General features: G+C 47.3%; 1 protein-coding gene across 2 annotated transcripts in view; it reads left to right on the top strand.

Annotated features, from left to right (window-relative positions):
* The window catches only part of RBM6 (RNA binding motif protein 6), a 58,172-nt gene that overhangs the window by 31,897 nt on the left and 8,157 nt on the right, over window positions 1-18,118 (top strand). For both annotated transcript variants that reach the window (XM_036390955.1, XM_036390954.1), the window contains exons 7-15: window positions 9,689-9,763; window positions 11,346-11,406; window positions 12,868-12,936; window positions 14,025-14,276; window positions 14,777-14,937; window positions 15,793-15,890; window positions 16,374-16,416; window positions 17,009-17,069; window positions 18,010-18,101. In XM_036390955.1, the coding sequence (XP_036246848.1) occupies window positions 9,689-9,763; window positions 11,346-11,406; window positions 12,868-12,936; window positions 14,025-14,276; window positions 14,777-14,937; window positions 15,793-15,890; window positions 16,374-16,416; window positions 17,009-17,069; window positions 18,010-18,101 (912 nt within the window). The remainder of the gene's footprint in view (window positions 1-9,688; window positions 9,764-11,345; window positions 11,407-12,867; window positions 12,937-14,024; window positions 14,277-14,776; window positions 14,938-15,792; window positions 15,891-16,373; window positions 16,417-17,008; window positions 17,070-18,009; window positions 18,102-18,118) is intronic.

Here is an 18,118-nt window from a genome sequence, read left to right on the forward strand (position 1 = left end):
TTTTTTTCCCTGACAAGCTGTTGTTCTGGGCCTGGTTCATGTGGAAGTAGTGTGTCCACTGCCACTGCTGCCTTCTCTGTCCTTTCCATTAACTCAGCTCATCTCTTTTTCTTCCTTCCAGTGTGTACTGGGCACATCACTAAATGTAAGAAGTGAATTCCAGAAAGTTTCACAGACACCTCCTGATGACAGGCAAATGATTGATCCATCTGGCTCTAAGAGGAGCAGCTGAAAGCATCAGCTCTCTGGTGCTCCAGTGCTTGCTGCAGAGAGGTGAGCAGCACACAGGGAGCTGCAGGCAGTACCCTGTGCTTGGCTGCCCTCAGTCTGCATGGGCCAGTCTCTGTCCTGAGCCACCAGGTATTAAAGTCCCACAGGGGGTTAAAGTCACAACATCTGAGCCACCCACTACTGTGCAGCTTATGTGGCAGTTCAAAGAGATTTCTGTGCATGCTCTTTCCCCTTCCCTATCCTTTAGGAATTCAGCCATGCTGAGGCACTTGTGGCACAACAGGGAACTGTTTTTTTTCCTTCCTTGGTGTCAGGGTTATCAGAGGAACTGCTGTCCTGCACGCTCACCTCTCTGGATGTACTCTCCCAAAGAGCTGAGGTCAGCCACCAGAGCCTGGAGAATCACTACTTCTGCACCCTGACAAGGCACTAAATTCTTTTCTTCAGCAGTTCTGGGAACTGACCAGGAAGGAATTATCTGAATTTACCTCTGGACTTTGTGCAGTGCAGTTGCCTGAATGAACCTCTTAAACCTCAGTGCCCTGAAAAAGGAAGAGGTGCTGGGTCCCATAGGGAACTAGGACATCCACTAGGTGTTACATTGCACCCAAGCCAGGCTGGCAGGGAATAATCATTTCCCTCCAAAGGGCTTGGATAACTGTTTTCATGCTGTGTCAGGTTTCTTGGCAAATACTGAGCCAAGAGGTTAAAGCAGCTGTTTTCCAAATCAACTCCTAAGAAGAGCTCTCAGGAGGCAGCATCTGCTCAGACACAGAAATCTGTACAGGTGCCAGCCTGAAGGTGGGCCAGCTGCCTTGATGTTCTGTCCAGGTGTGAGCATTAAGGATCTGGATATGGCTTTTGGACAGGCCACATCAAGGTCACAGTGGTGTGCTGGGAATCATCATTGGGATGACACAGGTAAGTGTTGCACTGCTGGTGGCAAATGGCAGGGCTCTTATCCTGAGGGAGGCAGTATCAAACACACACTTTTGTCATTAACTGGGAATCTAGGAATACTCAGAAATGATGTCTCTAAGGATAAAACCCTCATTTCTTCAGAGATACTTCCTCTTCCCAGGGTTTTTGGGTCCTTTCCTTTCAGCAGAGAGACTGTCCTGCAGGGAGCTTGCCTGGGCTGCAGAGAAGGCACTGCCAGGGGGGGCTCTGAATGTAGTTTGGAGGCGTGTCTGGAGGAGCCTCTGGAGCACACCCTTCCCCATCACAGTTGCTGTGTTCTTAGCAAATGTTTGCTGCTGCACAGAACACCCTGAGTTCTGTTCCCTGTGCAGGTGTTGGAATTGGTGTGCAATCCCATAGGTACATGCTCCACTGGAAGAACATGTGTTGTTTCTGTGTGGGGTCTTCAAATGCTTAATTAAATTGTCTAGCAATAAATTTGCCCCTTTAAGACAGAGCTTTACAGCCTAACTTTTTTTCCACCATGATTTTGCATTGGAATTGCTCTTTAGGGTTTTGATATTTGTACTTCAAACCTATGATTAAGGTGCTGGGTGTTTCCTCATTGTTTCCTAGCTTCCTTTTGGCCATTGCTAATTGTAAAGTATCCCTGAGGGAGGTGCACAGGAAGGTCCTGGACTGGATTAGTGCATTGTGCTAATGTGCTTAAGCTTTATATTGTTTAACAGTGAGATGGGATGAGATTACCTTTGAGGAAAAAGGTGGCCATGTAAAAAAAAAAGTAGTGAGATATATGTCTATGCAGTAGAGCAGCATTTTGGAGAGAGGAGGGAAGTCCCTGTCTTGGGAGAGAAGGGGGTCTGTGAAGCAGCTGTTGTTCAAACATTGTCCATGCAGTAGCCCATGAAAAGTAAAGGAATATTGATGAGGCAGAGCCATGTGGATCCTTCCCTAGAGCCATCTGTGAATAATGATACTCAATATGCTAAATATTTAAATACTCTTAAGTTTTGATAGTTTAGGTATATTTTTCAAATAGAGGATTCAACCTGACTGATACTTTTCTGAGCATGAAAGTGAGTGTTTGACTTATAATCATTGAGGTTGGAAAAGAACTATAAGGTCAAGTCCAGCTGTTAAAGAAACTCACATGCATGGTCTCCTACACTTACCTTGTTATATGGCCTTAACCATCCATGCTTCTCTTAGCTGTGGAGTGGAAGCACAGCCAGTAACACCAGAGCACAGAACTTGTCCTTCTTTGAGCTGTTGTCCCCCGATCCTCACTGTGTGGACTCTAGAAATCATCTTCTGACTCCTTAATGATGTAAAGGAAAGGCTTTCATTTTAAAATTTCCACTTTTTTCCCAGTGATCCTATAAGCTGATCTGCAAAGATGCCCTCTTCAGAGGAGTGAGGGAAGCTGGAGGTTGGCATTAGCCAGGAGGAGATGCATTAGGGCCTTGAGTGGCATGTGAAAGTCCACTTGGCTTCACTGGATCAAAGAAAACTTTCAGACAGGTTGAAATCTACTTAGAGGGTGAAATGCAGCAGCTATTCATATCACCTGCTGCCCAGAGCTGGCCCTTGAGCACGTGAGGTGCTGAGCACATTGTGTGTTCTCCCCAGCTGTGGCACATCGCTGTGATCCTTCCCGGAGCTGTAATTGGGAGCTTGCCTGTGCCCACCGTGCTGGTGCTCTCAGAGCAGGGCTGAGAGTGCTGACAAGCAAAGCAAATGCTGTGTTTAAAAGATAAGCACTTTGAGAGTCCTAACTTGGAACTGAATTGGAGTTCAAAATTCAAGCATTAAAATGTAGAGAGCTGGCATAGTCTGAAAAGCAATTTCTGTGTGTATTTGCGAAAAGGATATCGGTGGGGGGAGGTGAGCTCTAGAAAGATACTGGGACTTGCTTAAAAAGGGGATGGCTGGTATCCAGGGAATTTAGAAACCGTAGGAAGAAAACTGGAGGTGTCTCAGCAGGCTAGCTGGGGTGTCTGTGGAAATAAGATACTTAAAGGATGCAGACTGGCACCTTCTGCTGAAGGACAAATGGCCTGGATAACCAGGCAGGAAGGGGCCTGAGGAGGGAGCAAGTAGACATGGAAGCTTGTGGGGCAGGGGAGATGGTGCCAGTGCTAGTGGGTAATGGGTTTTCAATAAAAGGACTTTGAAAAAGAGGTACCAGGAGCTATCTGGGTTAAAATAATCCTTATATAGCATCTTAATCTGTTACATTTAGCTACTGAATGTTTAGGACTCTCTCAGTTATCTTCCTAATGCCTAGTTCTGTGTTAGTGCCAGTTTTGTTTAACGTGCCCACCAGTCGTGTGCCTGAAGCAGTGTTCTGTCAGCTCAGGATGGATGGTGACAGCTTTGGGCTCTCACTCTCAGGCCTCCCCTGACCCTGAAGACCAGGAGCCCTGAGCATGCCATGCTGGTTAGCCTTGGATCACTGTTGAAATGAATGCTTTACTGCTAAATGCTGCAAGGTGATGCCACGTGCTCTTCAGCTCTGTAGCCTCTCTGATGCCCAAGAGCCAAATATCCTGCTCTTTGGGTGACCACTTACACAGTGTTTATGTTGTCAGTTGGCATCTCAGTGTTAGCCTTGATGGAAATCTGTAATAATAGTGCACAGCAAAGTTGTTTGGATCCATTTGGTGATGTAACAATTCCTCAGGGATCCACCACTTTTCAAACCATCCTTTTCCCCTGTATATTTTGGATCTTCTGCCTTGGCTGTCAGCCACTCAGCAGTAGAGTGCTGGATGCACTGCTAGATCAGGCCAATAAAAAGCAATCCCTGAGCTGCAACTGGTTTGAGAACTCCAGAAGGAGGCTGAGAGCCTTGGGGAAAATCCCACTTCATGAGGAATTTGCTTGTAGTTCTTTTGCTATAGGAAATGCCAGATTGCTGCAGTACCCTGCAGCAGCCTGATTGCTCTTGTTTCTTCAGCTCCATGTCACGTTCCATTTTCTGACTGTTTAATTACAGATGGATTGTGGTTTGTGGGTTCACAGCTTTTGTCATCTGCTTTTTGTCAGAGGTAAGCACATGTACTGCCTGTTGCTCTGTGCAGTTGAGTCCCTTGTAGAGCAGCTGCTGATGAATTCAGGGATAAAAACTTCAGCATATGGAAAACAGGGGATGAGAAGCCAGTTTCTGTGGCTGAGATGATCTTCTGAAATATATCCAGCTAGTCTCTTACCCTCCCAGGTGTTTGCCCTCTGCTTCATCCCAAGAAGCTGCTGCTTCCTCAATTCCACAAGCAGATGGGGGTAGTTAGGGAGACCTTTGATGTTTGATCTCACCTACCTGCCTGCCTAATTTGAAGGTGAATCCTGTGTAGGGAGAGAACCCTGTGCTCTCCTTGCCAGCTCCCACTCAGCCTCTGCATGGTGCATGCCAGTGGAATAGGATGCCATTACATAACTTGCATTGTGTGGTGGTTGGGGGCTGTTAAATCTGCATTTCTAATCCATACTCAAATAGGAGCAGAACCTGAATGCATTCTGATTTGCAGTTCCAGTTAGATAACCTGGCTTGTGCTGTCAGCCCCTTGTCTCCTGTGCTATGCCATCCAGTGCATTTGGAGGCCAGGGCTGGAATATACCCTGAGGATGGCAAGAGCTTTTTATTCTGGGAAGTGCTGCTGGGACCAGGGGCATCCACTGCATTCCCAGACTGCCTCCTGGGGTAGTGTCTGAGCGTTCCCAAGGCAATAAACACTTGTCATTAATCATTTTAAATAATTTTTAAATGACGGATGTATACTGATTTTTGAATAACCATCCTAATTATAGTAAATATGCAGAAGAGGGCTGAATTAACATCATGTAAACAAGGTTAGTGCTGGTATTTTAATGTGACTGCTTTACTGTGCTGCCCATAAGCATTCTTTTGTCATAATCTTCGTATGCAGCTTTTTATCTGTTTACAAATGGTATTTTCAGTTAATTTTTATTGTGTTGAACCACATAACCAGTCTTCCAGCTTGGTTATTACTCAGCGAGAAGGATACCTGAACCTTTCAGTTCATAGTACAGATATTTTCCATTTAATCAGACCACAAACAATATTAGGAAATAATTAGTTGATGTGGTGTTTGGTTTGTGCATGAGCCAGCTCCTAAAGGGGGTCTGAAGAATGGTTCACTTGTGGTGGAGGCATCTCCTACACTGCCTTGGGGTTGTAGCCAAGAAGAAAAGTTTGGCTTAGTAATCCTTGTGGATTTGGGTGCTTGGTAGCTGAGCCTTGGTTCTGTTCCAAAACTGATGTGTGCCACCCCAGGTGTGTTGTCTGTAAAGGTGGGACTGACAACTGCTGTTCCACTAAATCAGGAACTTATGGTCTTCCTTGTGACCAGGGATGGTGGCATCCTGGCTGGATGGCTGTTGCCATCCCTCTGGAAGAGCTGGAGCACGTTCCTCCACAGCAGTCCATGGTGGTGCTGGCTGCTGCATCCACATCTCCGTGTGGTTTCACAGTCCCCCTTGTAGCTGCCTGGGCATGACCTGCAGGGTGGAATACTGGAACCATGTCAGCTCATTGTTTGGAGGCTCAAAAGTTAAATTTTACTGAAGGTTTCAGTGTTTGGATAGATTCAGTTAAAGGAGAAGCTTGGTTTTATTTGAGGGAGTGGCTGTGTTCCGAGAGCTCTCCTTCCACATTTCCAATTTTCTAGGTCACTCTTGGATGCTCTAATTTTTTTTCAGAGAAACAGTTAGCAAAAGCTTTGACACTGATGATTTGTATTCTGTCATCTCAGTCTTGAGAGCAAAGAGATACTTTTTTGGCAAGTTCTCCCCCTCCTCAACCCCCAGTCATCATCATTAAAAGGCTGTCAACAAGCATGAAAAAGCCCAGCATGCTAACAGTAAATGCTAACTGACAGACAAGCAGCTGAAGCAGTGGCTTGTGCAGTGCCTGACCTGCAGCAGGCAGTCTCCTGGCCCTGGCAGTAGCTCCATAGGTTCCCTAGGAAGCAGGATCAGAGTGCTCAGGTACCTGCAGAGCCAGGCTGGGCTCTGTGCTGAGCAGTGCTGTTACACACAGGGTAAACTAGAGGTGAGCTAAACCAAACTTCAGAAGTGGGCGTGATATGTCCTAGGGTGTGGTCTGGCTTTTTTCTCACAGGTAGGCCTACCTTCCTGGTACTCTTTAATGCTACTTTTGGGAACAAAAAGCATGGAAACTGCTTTAGTGAAACTAGCTTTGTTGCTGAAGCTCTGTGCCCTGCTGACACAGTCTCCAAAGTGCTTTCAGAAGGATTGCATCACCTGTGGATATCATGGCTAAGGGATTTTCTCCTTTTTTCTTTCCCTCTGTAAAAGCAACATGTTCCTGTGGGGTTTGTCCCTGCTCAGTGAAGAGCTTTGAGACATGGCTGCACTGTGTGTGCTCTCTGCAAACAGGCTTTATGGTTTCCTGGCACAGCTCTCTAGGACCATCTCATGGCAGGGTTGCTCCACGGATCAGTCTGCTGACAGGACTATTTACATACTTGGCCATAGGGCAGATTTTTTAGTAGCTGAACTGGCTGAGACTGAATTGTATCTCTTAGATTAGAATTCACTGTTGCATCTCCAATGGTCTCTAAGCAAAAAATCCATGTATAACTATGTTTGAAAGGTATTAAACAGTAGCACAAAGCATTGCTGCCAGCAGTAAAGTCCTGATGCTCTGTTTTGATGAATTTGGCAATTCAGAAAACAGTAGAATCTGTTCATGCCCTTGGAAATGTGGGCATTTCCATGGCTGAGAGCTTGCTGTCCTGGTGCTGCAAAGCTGTGCTGCCTTTTAAACCCTTCACTGGTGAGTCAACTCTGTGTTTACTGCTAGTTATGAGGGGGAGGTTCCTGACTGGGAAGACCAGAGAGACATTTCTGTTTCACTCTGACTTAGAAAAAGCCAAGCTGCTCCAAAGTACAGGGTATTAAAAATACAGAGGAATTAACAGACATAGTGCAGGTTGGTGAAAAAGTCCAGGACAAAATGCCTGAATTTGGAAGAAATATGATGCCAGACACAATATATGGCATACTTTGAGCTTACCCTTTCCCCCCCTCCCCAGCACTGTTCCCTGAAATTTTCAGAAAATCTTTGTCATTTCACTAAGATTTGCTCAATTGAAATCTGTTCAATTGGACTGAAATTTAGAGTAGTATCCAAAAATTTTTGCACAGTAAAAGATCTAGATGAAGAAGAGTAAGCAGAGACAGGCACTAGAGAAAAAAGATTCTGAAAATATTTGTGATGGAATCTAGTAACAAAATGGGAGAATGAGGAATTCAAAGTCACTGAATCCTGACAATGTGTGTCCTAAGTGAAAGACTCATTTTGGAGAGTTAAATGATGATTGCAACCTTGAAAATTACTTTATCAAGAAGAAATCAGTAAGAGAGAGCTTGCTGAAAAAGTGAGCAGGCAATCAGCAGGGTGTTAGGGAAATCAGGGAGTAATTATGCAAGTGACACTTTCTGCAGCCTCCGAAAATGGAATTTGCGGAAGGGACCAGCACCACCAGCACAACATGCACTTAAATACCATTTTCCATAAAACCAAAAATAATCTTCAGGCTTTCTGGCAAGGTTTGTCCTCAATGTCTGGTAGAAGGATGAAGCTCTGTGATGGATTGCCCCTGCCAGAGGAGATGTGCTCTAATCGAGTTTTTTGTTTCCTGAGTTCCTAGGCAGGGCTGCAGCTGCCTGGTGAGAGGCTGCTGTTCCCAAGGATTTCCCTGGGCTCATGAGGATGTGCACCCTGCCTTCTCCTCCTGCCTCTGCTCAGTGTGTCTTGAGGCATGGGCATTTCTAGCCTGCTCCTGGCACTGCCATCTCTTGAGTGTGTGCTGGGATGTGGTGGGTACCCTGCTTGGGAGAGGGAGCACGTTGTCTCAAGGACCAACAGTTCCAGTGGGACAGCCTTGATTTCCACTTCCCTTTCTCACTTGTGTTTCCTCACATGCCTTAAAGAGGGTGCAAAGCCTCTTGTAGAGAGGTGAAGTGAGCAATGCTCCCTGTTGTGAATAGACCCTGAGCAGATTCTCCAAAGGTGCAGCAGGGTGCTCTGAGTGCACACACCAGCCTTTGGCAAGGTCCAGAAATGCTCAGCTTTCTGTCAGGCAAAGGCAGATCCATGTTGGAAAGAAGTGCTTGAACAGCTGGGTGGCAGAAAGGAACCCCTCAAAGTGTTCAACATAGGCCTGGTAGGAAAGGATGGCTTTGGTTCATAGAAGGCAGGATGTGAAGAGGGGAGGTGGTGGAACCCTGCCGTGTTCTTTCGTAGGAGTTAAAGGATTGTTGTACTGCCACTCAGTGATTCCCTTCTATGAACTCTTCACTCCCACTTTGCATATTCCCCAGCATCTCCCTCACGTTCTGCAGAGCAGTTCATGCATGGGTGTATCATGATTTCTGAATAATAACTCTGGGAACTTGTTTTCTTGTGCTCGTGGTTTGCACTGGGGGTTTTTGCATGGTGAGGCTACTGGGTCAGAGTACCTGGGAAGCTTCTGACTCAGCAGAGGTCCCCAAAACAGGCTGGGACTGTTTACAGGTCCCTGACATCTGTCTGTGTGTCAGGCAGCTGCTCTCCTGGGACTTGGGAGACCTGGGTCTGGGTCTCCATTGATACTGAGTCTCAAACTGTGGTACTGGGGGATCCAGGCTGCCTGGTCTGGCAGTGCCTCCAGTGACAGGAGATGTCTCATGGTTGTGTGCATCTGTGACTTGGCCTGCCTGCATCCTGCGTGCCCAGGCATGGCCTGTTGTCCCTGGCAGATGGGAGCCACCAGCAATCATTGCTGCTCCAGGCAGGAGCCAGGGGATTGTACCTGTGACCCATTTTATCTGCATTTCAGCAGAGCTTGTGGGTGTGTTGGCACATCTCCAAAGCACCACTTGAGGATCTGGAAGCAGTGTATCTGTGGGCAGTGGAGGCCCTCGGGTGTTGCTGCTCAGGTGCTCGAGGCCAGCCTCAGCAGGGAAAAGGGCTGGCTGCAGGGCACTGGCTCTGCTGACTGCAGGGCCAGCAGCACATTTCTGGTGTATTTCTCTGAAGAAAAGCCATGACTGGCATGAAGACTAACCCAAGTATGGAAATTCTCTCACCTGAGAGATTTTTCCACACATTCCTCCTCGAGTAGCTGCCTTGAGGCCAGCCTGGTGGTGGCTGGCATGAGGGAATCTGTCCAGCTGCCCCTTGCCAGCAGCTGGACTAAAGCAGCTTACAGCAGTTTCCCACTCTAGTTACTTGTCTCTGCTCTTCCTGGGAGGTGGCAAGGCCTCTCCTGCCTGCCTTCTCTGGAGCTAGCTACCACAGCCTTGTAGCCCCATGCTAGAGCAGGGCACAGGCTGTTTCCCTCCCACTTCCATGGCAAAGCTCCAGCTAACTGAACTGGGAGACTTTCTCCCCCTTTCACCCTGTTTCACTTGCAAAACCTTTAGGAACCAGAGCTTTCACCCCTTTCTTTGCCTCTGAGTAACCTGTGTGTGCTGGGCATGTTGGTCATTCACCCCCTTGTCTCAACAGGGAACTCTTACCATCGGTGGCAAGGAGGTGACCCTTGAATACACTCCCTGCCCAGAGTTCTGGCGCTGCAAACGTGTGAGTATGTGCTCAGAGCTGCCTTCTGCTTCTCCTGCTGGCACTCCTGGCAGTGGCAGCTCAGAGGAGTCTTGGATATTTGCTCGGTGGCCAAAGTCCCTCAGAGTAATTAATACCTGCCCTGAAGCTCTTGCCCCTTCTAAACTGTGTTTTTGCCTACCTTGTTTTAGGTCTCCCCTCTGCAGGCATGTTGCTGTGGTGCAGGTAGCCAGATTTTTTATGCAGGGAGCAGCCTTGTCCCTATTCAGTGGCTCCTTTTTAAAATGTAGGGAAAATAGCGTGTGGATCCTTTCTCCTTAAAAACCACAATGAGACAGTGGTTTTGCCAGCCAGAATGGAACAGGCTTTGCTCTGGTTCATGTGTGTAACCACCCCTCTGCCTCACACAGGAACCTGTGGTCTAGCTGTGGCTGTGGTAAGTGCAGCAGGGAAGGAAGCAGGGAAATGGATCCAAGTCTAGGCAGCATGAGCCAAGTTTAGTTCATGCTGGAACTGGTCCATTTCTGGGAAGGCACCATTGCCCAAGGGTCAGTTTGTTCCTGTGCCCTCCCCGAGGTTCTCCCAGTACAGGAACTTGTGGCTGCAGCAGGCTGGAGGTGATTGCTGGAGAAAGGACAGGATTGTTGCCTGCATTCCCACTGACTACAGGCTGAGAGTTTGCAGCAGGACTTGAAAGGATTGGTTCTAATTAGAGTCCCATCTTGTCTACTGGATCACCCTGGGCTACAGAGACCCTCATCCAGCTGGATGGATGCACTCAGCTGCAAGCAGAGCTGTTGCTCTGTGCCTCATCTCTGCTTGCAGTGCTCTGGAGGTGGAGACACAAGTTTCAAGCAGTGGTTTCAAACAGCTCTCAGTGCACTGAGGTGGCTGCACTGTATGTCCCCACTGTTGCTGTGGGGACATACAGTGGCTACACCATGACCTGAAGGAGCTTTCTTGTGCCCTAGAGCATCCACAAGGCTTCAGTCATAGGAAGAAATTGCTATGAAACAAAAGCAATGCATTTGCCAAGAGCTTAAGGAGGAAGTCAGTGGTGCTGTGTTTGGAGAGAGCTGTGAAATTGGGACAATTGGCTCTCCCCACAGGGGCTCTAGGTGGGATAACCATCCAAGCCTGTACAGCTCTGCCTCTTGGTTAGCAGACACCTCATTATTAACTCTCCAAATTACATCAGTACCTACAGTTCAGCTCAGATTAGGACTTCAGCACTGCTTGAGGGGTGAATTCAGGTTAGAGAATGCCAAGGTAACTTTGGACCCTTAGAATCAACATTGTGCCTAGCAGGGAGTTTTTGATCCAGCATCACTTGAGAGGGGGAAGAGTTCCATCTCAAGGACTAGTGAATAAATGTGCGCTCCATAGTTGTGTGAAAGCCCTGTTCCCAAGGCAAACCCAGCTGTGAGTTATATGAGCATGTACCTACAATTCCAGCAAAGGCCCCTGCTGCCATTCCCCATCACTGTAACTTTTCATGGCTGTTACTTTCTGAAAGCACGCTGCAGAGTCTGGAATTCTGGAGCAGGTTGTACCCACTGCCTTCAAAACATGACTTCCTCATGCTGTCCATCTTCCATTGCAGTGTAAGGTGTCTACTGTGGGCTACAGATCTTCCTGTTCCTATTGCAAGCTCCCAAGAGATGGTGAGTATATCTGGTCCCCTGAGCTTGGTCGGTTAAAAGTTTCATCTAACCTGACAAGTAAGTTTCTCTTCTGGTTTCGCATGGCATCCCTGTTGGTGGACTAGCTGAGCACTGTGTGGGAGGATTGTTTGTTTTGCTTCATTTAGACCCTTTTTGCCTGTCCACACTAAAGATGCTACATGCAATGGGTTGCTGTCAGGTTCTCTGCAGCTGTGAGGCTTGGTGGAGAGGTGTTTTACTGCCCACAGCCTTTCCCTCCTACTGCCTGGTATTGTCCTTTCATCCAGGGGGTCATAGTTGTGTGTCCTTTGGCACTGTGAGCTGGCACTGCTCTCTGTAGGTGAGATGGCTTCCCCTCAACCCTCCTTCCTTGGGACGTGCAGCTGCATGGTTTTAGTGTCATTCAGAGACTCAGATTTGCCTCACTTTTGAGACTCTCAGATTAGGATCACAGAATCATGGAATCATTAAGGTTAGAAAGACCTCTGGAATCATGTCCGACCATTAACCCATCGTGGCCAAGCCCACCACTAACCCATGTCTCTGAGCACCACACCTACACGTTTTTTGAACACTTCCAGAGATGGTAATTCTATCACTTCCCAGGGTAGCCTGTTCCAGTGCTTGACCACCCTTTTGGTCAAGGAATTTTCTCTAATATCTAATCTAAAAACCTCCCCCAGAGCAACTTGAGACTATTTCCATTTGTCCTATCCCTTGTTCTTAAGAGAGGAGATTAGAGGTGAATCCAGGACTGGAATTGCTGAACTCACCTTGCTGGCTGTAAAAAATGTATGAGAGGAGTTCTCCAGGAGCTTCTCCTCACCCCACCAACACCTCTGATTTCTGGGGTGGGAAGGCATAAGAGCCAAAACACACTTCCATGAGGAACTGATTTCTTTGGGATGATGGCTGTGCCCACCATCACCATCCCTGGGTGCAGTACCAGGGGCTGCAGTGCCATGAGTGAATCCTCCACCCTCCTCTGGCACTGCCTGCCATTCCAGCCACTTTGTAAGCCTTGACTCTTATCCTTGAGCAGACTTCCATGTACTGCACTCCTGCCCCAGGCAGAAGGGCAGTTCATCCACTGCTGCTGCACAGATCTCTGTTTACTGAAGCCCTGTCCCTGTGGTTGTGTTTTCCATGCTCTGTGGCTCCTCCATCAGTGTTGTGACAGCAAAATCCACACAGCTGGCCCAGCGTAGCTGTGGGTTGTAATGAAACTGCCCAGGAGCAAATTAAACAGAGCCTTTAACCTGCTGTGAAGACAGATTGTGGTGAATGCTTCCTACTGGCCTGGTTTTCTTGGGGAAGGGTGCAATAAGATAACCTCTCTATGACTGGGTGAAACAAAGCCACTCTCTAGGCATCTGTAGTGGTTACTGCAGCTTTGTATGAGTTCTGGCATGCTTTGTGACTGATGGGTGTGAAGTGGACTGAAGTGTGCCTCTCTTACAGGGAGCAGAGCAGGCCCAGAGTCCAGAGGTGGTGCTGAGGGAGAGGACACGTCGGCTGAGCAAGAATTCAGTAAGAGTTGCCCTCCCCATCTCTAGGGTTGTGCTCATGGCTGTGATTTGCACGGGCGGTTTTCACAGCTGCAGGTGCAAACTGGTTTCATGTGCAAATTTTGCATGAGGTTCTGTAGCCAAAACTCTGCACTCTGCAAACTGGAGACAAATGAGTACAAGCCTGTCCAAGGTGAGCTGTGCTGGCAGCCAAGCAAGGCACTGTGCAGCTTTCCCAACAGTTGTGTGTTCTGCCATGCCGCCCACTGCCCAAACAGAAGGAGAGCAGGGACTGACTCGCAGGGACATTAAAGAGGGAAGCTTCACTCTGCCATGTCTTGCACCCTCATTTGCTTCTCTTTGTGGAAAGAGGCTTCAGCAGCAGGTGCTGGGCTGGTGGTATCCGCCTTTGCAGCCTCACAGATCTGGCTTCCCTTTCCAGCAGCGTTGGAAGCTCAGGTAGAGATCTCTTTTACAGTGAAGCCAGACCATTCAGAGGCCTTCAAGCATAGAAACTTGTTGGGATTGTGTTCTCTGAATGGTATAGCTAGGCTGGGGGGGCAGGGTGTTCCCACATTGTTCCTGCCTCAGCTGTGGTCAGTAGGCACCTGATACAATCTGACACTGTATTATGGATGTGTTTGACTCAGTGGTCTCAGGGGGGTCTGAACCCAGTTTTCCTCTAGCATATAAACAGGGTGACAGTTACTAGTTGATATTGTTTGGCTATGGATGATCAGGAGTACATCATGGACAGTAAGGATATCACTGCCATTGAGGTTGTCCTGGATGTGGAAGGAATGTATCTAAATCCATCCTTGATTCTCGTTTGTTCAGGCAAGAGCTAATCCTAAAAGGAGGCCAAAAAGCCTCTTGTCTCTGACTAGAAAAGTCCTGTAAAGCAGCCCAACACAAAACAAGGCAATGGAAGGATGATGGTACCTGAACAAACCTTGTGTCTGCCAAATGTTAAAACAGTGGGTATGCAACAGGCAGTACAGCTTGACCTTTTATAAGGAGCACTACTGCAAGGGCCAGAAAATAGGAGAAAAAAAAAATACCTGCTGAAGCAATCTTATGTGAAACCAGTTCATTTCTCCTCTCTAATAGCAGAGACAAAGCTTGAAACACCTGAGCAAGAATTGTCAGGTCAACCAGGATCTCCAAAGCAGTCTCTCCAGCCCTCAGTTCCTGCTCCACAGCAGGAATGTCAGCCTCAGGAACAGGAGCCAAGGAAGAGAGATGAAGGGAGAGAGCATCGGCCCTCACAGGAGAAGAGAAGGGACATGGACCGGCACCAGGAGCCGCCCTCTCAGAGGGAAGCAGAGGAAGCCACGCCACCAGATGGTGGAGGAAGCAGAAGTGAGTGACACAAAGACCAGTTTTGGATTCCTCTTGCTTGCACTCCATGAGGTTGTCTGCAGAAATGGCAGCATTTCACTAAAACCTCTGGAGGCTATTTCTATGTTGTGCAAATCTGTGGCAGAGAGTAATGGAGGGCTGTCCAGCTCCAAAGGTGCTGACAAATTGCCTTTAGGAAAATTAATTCAGGCTGAGCTGGCTTAGGGTGGTGCAGTTAACTTAGCACAGCTTCAAAAGTCTTTTGGGCCAGCAGTTACCTAGGGCTGAGCTCTGTGAAGAGGCCACTTTCTCCTCTCTTTTCTGGGAAGGAAAGGTTAGCAATTGGAGGTGGTAACTGGAGCATCTTGCAAAGTGGAGAGAAAAAAACAATGGCTTTGAGCCTCGACTGCAAGGAGCTGTGCTCTTGCTTTGAGTGGTTTAGTCACAGTAAACTTGGTTCTAAATTATCTTTTTTTCACTGCTTTTTCTCCCTGGGCCACGTTCCTGGCCGTGTCTCTCAGCGATTATGCTGAAGCGAATCACTCGGTTCACCCCCCCCGAGGTGATCGTGGGGCTCCTGGCCCCGTACGTGCGGCTCTCCACGTCCAGCGTGCGCATCATGAAGAACAAGGCCGGGCGCATGGGGCAGACCTACGGCTTCATCGAGCTGGAATCTCATGCTGTAAGTACTTTCCTGCTTTCACCTGCTCCCTCTGTTGGCATCTGAGATCTGTAGAAGTAGAGAAACTACAGAAATGCAAGAAATCTCTGTACTTGTGAGGCTGCTGTGCTAGAGTGAGTCCTTTCTTCTGCTTGTCTGACCAGGTACAGGAATTTGACAGACTGAGGTCTGTCAAAGGACACTTTGGAAATGAGAAGCATTCCTGACATTATGGGCCTACTACCCTTAAGGCCTTTGGCTTTTTCTGTAGAAATAGTTCACTCCCTTTTCTTCTCAGCTGGTACAGCTGTTGTTCTCTGGCTTTAGGAGTCAAAGACTGATTGTTGTCACAAGCTGTGACACTGATTGAGTTTCTCACCTCAGTACATTTCTTTTTATACACTCTAAACTTGAACACTTCTTGCATAGGTATTTGGTTTGCAGAGAACTTGAATCCAATTGTTTTTGTTTGTAGAACGCAAGAATCTCAATTAACAGACCCTCCCATGTTGGAGGGTTCACATTTTCTGTGTCTGGGTGGCTCCCAGACTCCACAGCTGTTCTTTGATGTTGGTCCAGAGAGTGTTTACCAAAACACTTTGGGGCAGCAGCAGCCACAGTGCTGCACTGTCTGGCAGCCCTAGGAGAATGTCGTCCCCAGCTGGCTGCTGTAAGCAGTCATAGGACAAGCAGAGAACCTCACATTGCATTTATCCCTTTTGTCACATCCTAAATACCCTTCACTGACACTTAGACTAATATTTACTGTTGTGTTTCTTGTTCTACTGAGCACAAAACATTCCTTTCTGGCAGACTTGATGTGTAAAATGTGCTGTTTCCTTCTCATGGAAAGGGACATTCTTTTTCCTTTTACAGGAGGCGCTGAGGTTGCTAAAGATACTGCAGAACCTGGATCCCCCCATCTGCATTGATGGGCGTACGTTGGAAGTGAATCTTGCTACAGGGAGGAGAAGGTACTGACAGATGAGGCAGTGGTGTTGTCCTTTATGTGCTGTACAGTGAGGCTGGAACTCTGTTGTCAGAGCAGGTGCTTTAAGTTTGGCATGGGAATTAGCACAGATGTTCCTACAACCAAAAAATGTGTTGGAGAAATGAAGGCATTGAAGCTTGAAGCAGCTTTGGTGATTGAGCAGAATGGGATTAGTGATCATAATGCATCTTGTTGTCCAGCCATCAAATCCCATTCTGCAGGAATTAGTGGGTTCAGCTTTTTTAAAAACATGTGGAGAGATTCATCTTTGCAGACAGAGCAGAGTGGAGTCATATTTCTTGTGGAGACAGTGGTTTGCCAAGTCTGTCTCCTGGGATGGACACAGTCCAACATGTGGCCAGAAAATATGGTCTTTCTGCCTTTATTGGTCCTGCTGATCATTTTGAATATACTGAGGTTAGTGTAAAACCAAATTGCCATTAACTTGCAACCTTTATCTCAACAGGAATGACTATGGGGAGCACGGTGACAATTCCTACTATGGCCCGGTAGGTCTGCACAGCTTCCCTGCAGGTTGCTTAAAGGGAGGGAGCACTGGGGGGTGATGGGCCTGGCTCTGTTAGGCTTTTTCTCTTTGGGCTGCTGAAGTACTGCAGAACATGTTTCACCATGTTTGAAGATGGGGTGATAATGCTCTAATGTGCGCACTGCTGCTCTGCCCCTCATACTGATTATCATTGCATAGAAGTGCAAGTCAGTGCTGTTGGAGGAAGTTCTGGGCTGGGTTACTTGATGCCACACTTCACAGAGTGATTTCACTGATGACTGATCCCTTTAGTGTTTGTTACTAGACTACAGGACTCTACCATACCCTGGATGGGCTGAAGGCCTCCATACAGATTGCTATGAGCACCTCTCATGGAAGCTGCAGAGATCTCGTGCTTTGTGACACTGTCCGTGTCAGACACTGCTGACATCTACAGACACTGCTCTGTAGATGAAAAGCTATGTCTGCTTGTGCTCTGTTTAGGATGGCTAAAAGAGCCCTTCTCCTGAACATTGGGCCTGTTAGAGGGAGGAGAAGCAATCTGATGTTTGTTAAAGAGTCTCTGATCTGTTTGTGTTGTTCACTTACTCCAGGGCAGAAGGGGCATGAGAGACAGGAGGGGTGGCGAATCACAGAGACGCACCAGAGCACAGTGTAAGTTAAACTCTGCTTCACTCCTACTGTGGAGACTTTTCTTCCTTAAAAGGGCACTGACATGTAGAAATCAGCCCAAAAATATTTTTAAAGGCTAAGAGTAGGTTTGTTTGCTACACCCACTTGTGAGTTCCTTTGCCAACTTTGTTTAGTCACATTTTCCTATCTGATGATGTGTTTCTCTCTATTCTCACTGTGCGAAACTACATGCAGATAAAGGAAACTTGCTGCCTATTTTTCCTTGTTGTGGAAAACTGATGAGATAAAATCAGCCTGGCAGTTACTAGAGAAGACAGAAGAAAATACATTTGATGCAGCAATGCCAGTAGCTGGAGGAGCACTCCTGATTGTTTTACTGATTTATATATAGCATTTCTGAGGTCTGTCAAAGGACACTTTGGAAATGAGAAGCATTCCTGACATTATGGGCCTACTACCCTTAAGGCCTTTGGCTTTTCCTGTAGAAATAGTTCACTCCCCTTTCTTATCAGGAGCTTTCATGCACCAGTGGGGTGGAAGGGATGTGGGGAGTGTCATCACTTTAAACAGGATTGAGAGAGAACAGCTTTTCCTTGTTCACAGGAGTGGGTGGATGTAGATACTCATTACCCCATTCTTAGGGAAATTACTGAATTTCATGACCAAGTGTTGTGGTCTTGTGATCTCAGCTCAGCTCCTGTAAATTTGTTTTGATATGGAAGTTTTCCCAGAGTCCTAACCAGAATTGTGAAAACTTATCCCCCCTCTTACTCCTTAAAGAAAAGATTATGTAGGTCAAGGGATATAAAGATACTCATACCTCTCTTGCCAGGAGAAAAAAAGAATTCTTCCCCATTATTGATCCTTTCACCAGTGTAATGTTTGTTCGTGTTTTTGTCTTTGTAAAAGTTAAGTTCGGCTTTTGGAAGCCTGTGGTGCTAACTCCTGTCTCTCTCTTCAGCACCATCAGATGTGTCCACATACATTTATGATCCTGACACTGGGAATTACTATGATCCCATAGCTGGAACATACTATGACCCCAGAACTCAGGTGAGTGCGTGGGAAGG

The sequence above is a fragment of the Molothrus ater genome, chromosome 11, assembly GCF_012460135.2.
Source record: "Molothrus ater isolate BHLD 08-10-18 breed brown headed cowbird chromosome 11, BPBGC_Mater_1.1, whole genome shotgun sequence".
In the NCBI taxonomy this organism is placed as follows: Eukaryota; Metazoa; Chordata; class Aves; order Passeriformes; family Icteridae; genus Molothrus; species Molothrus ater.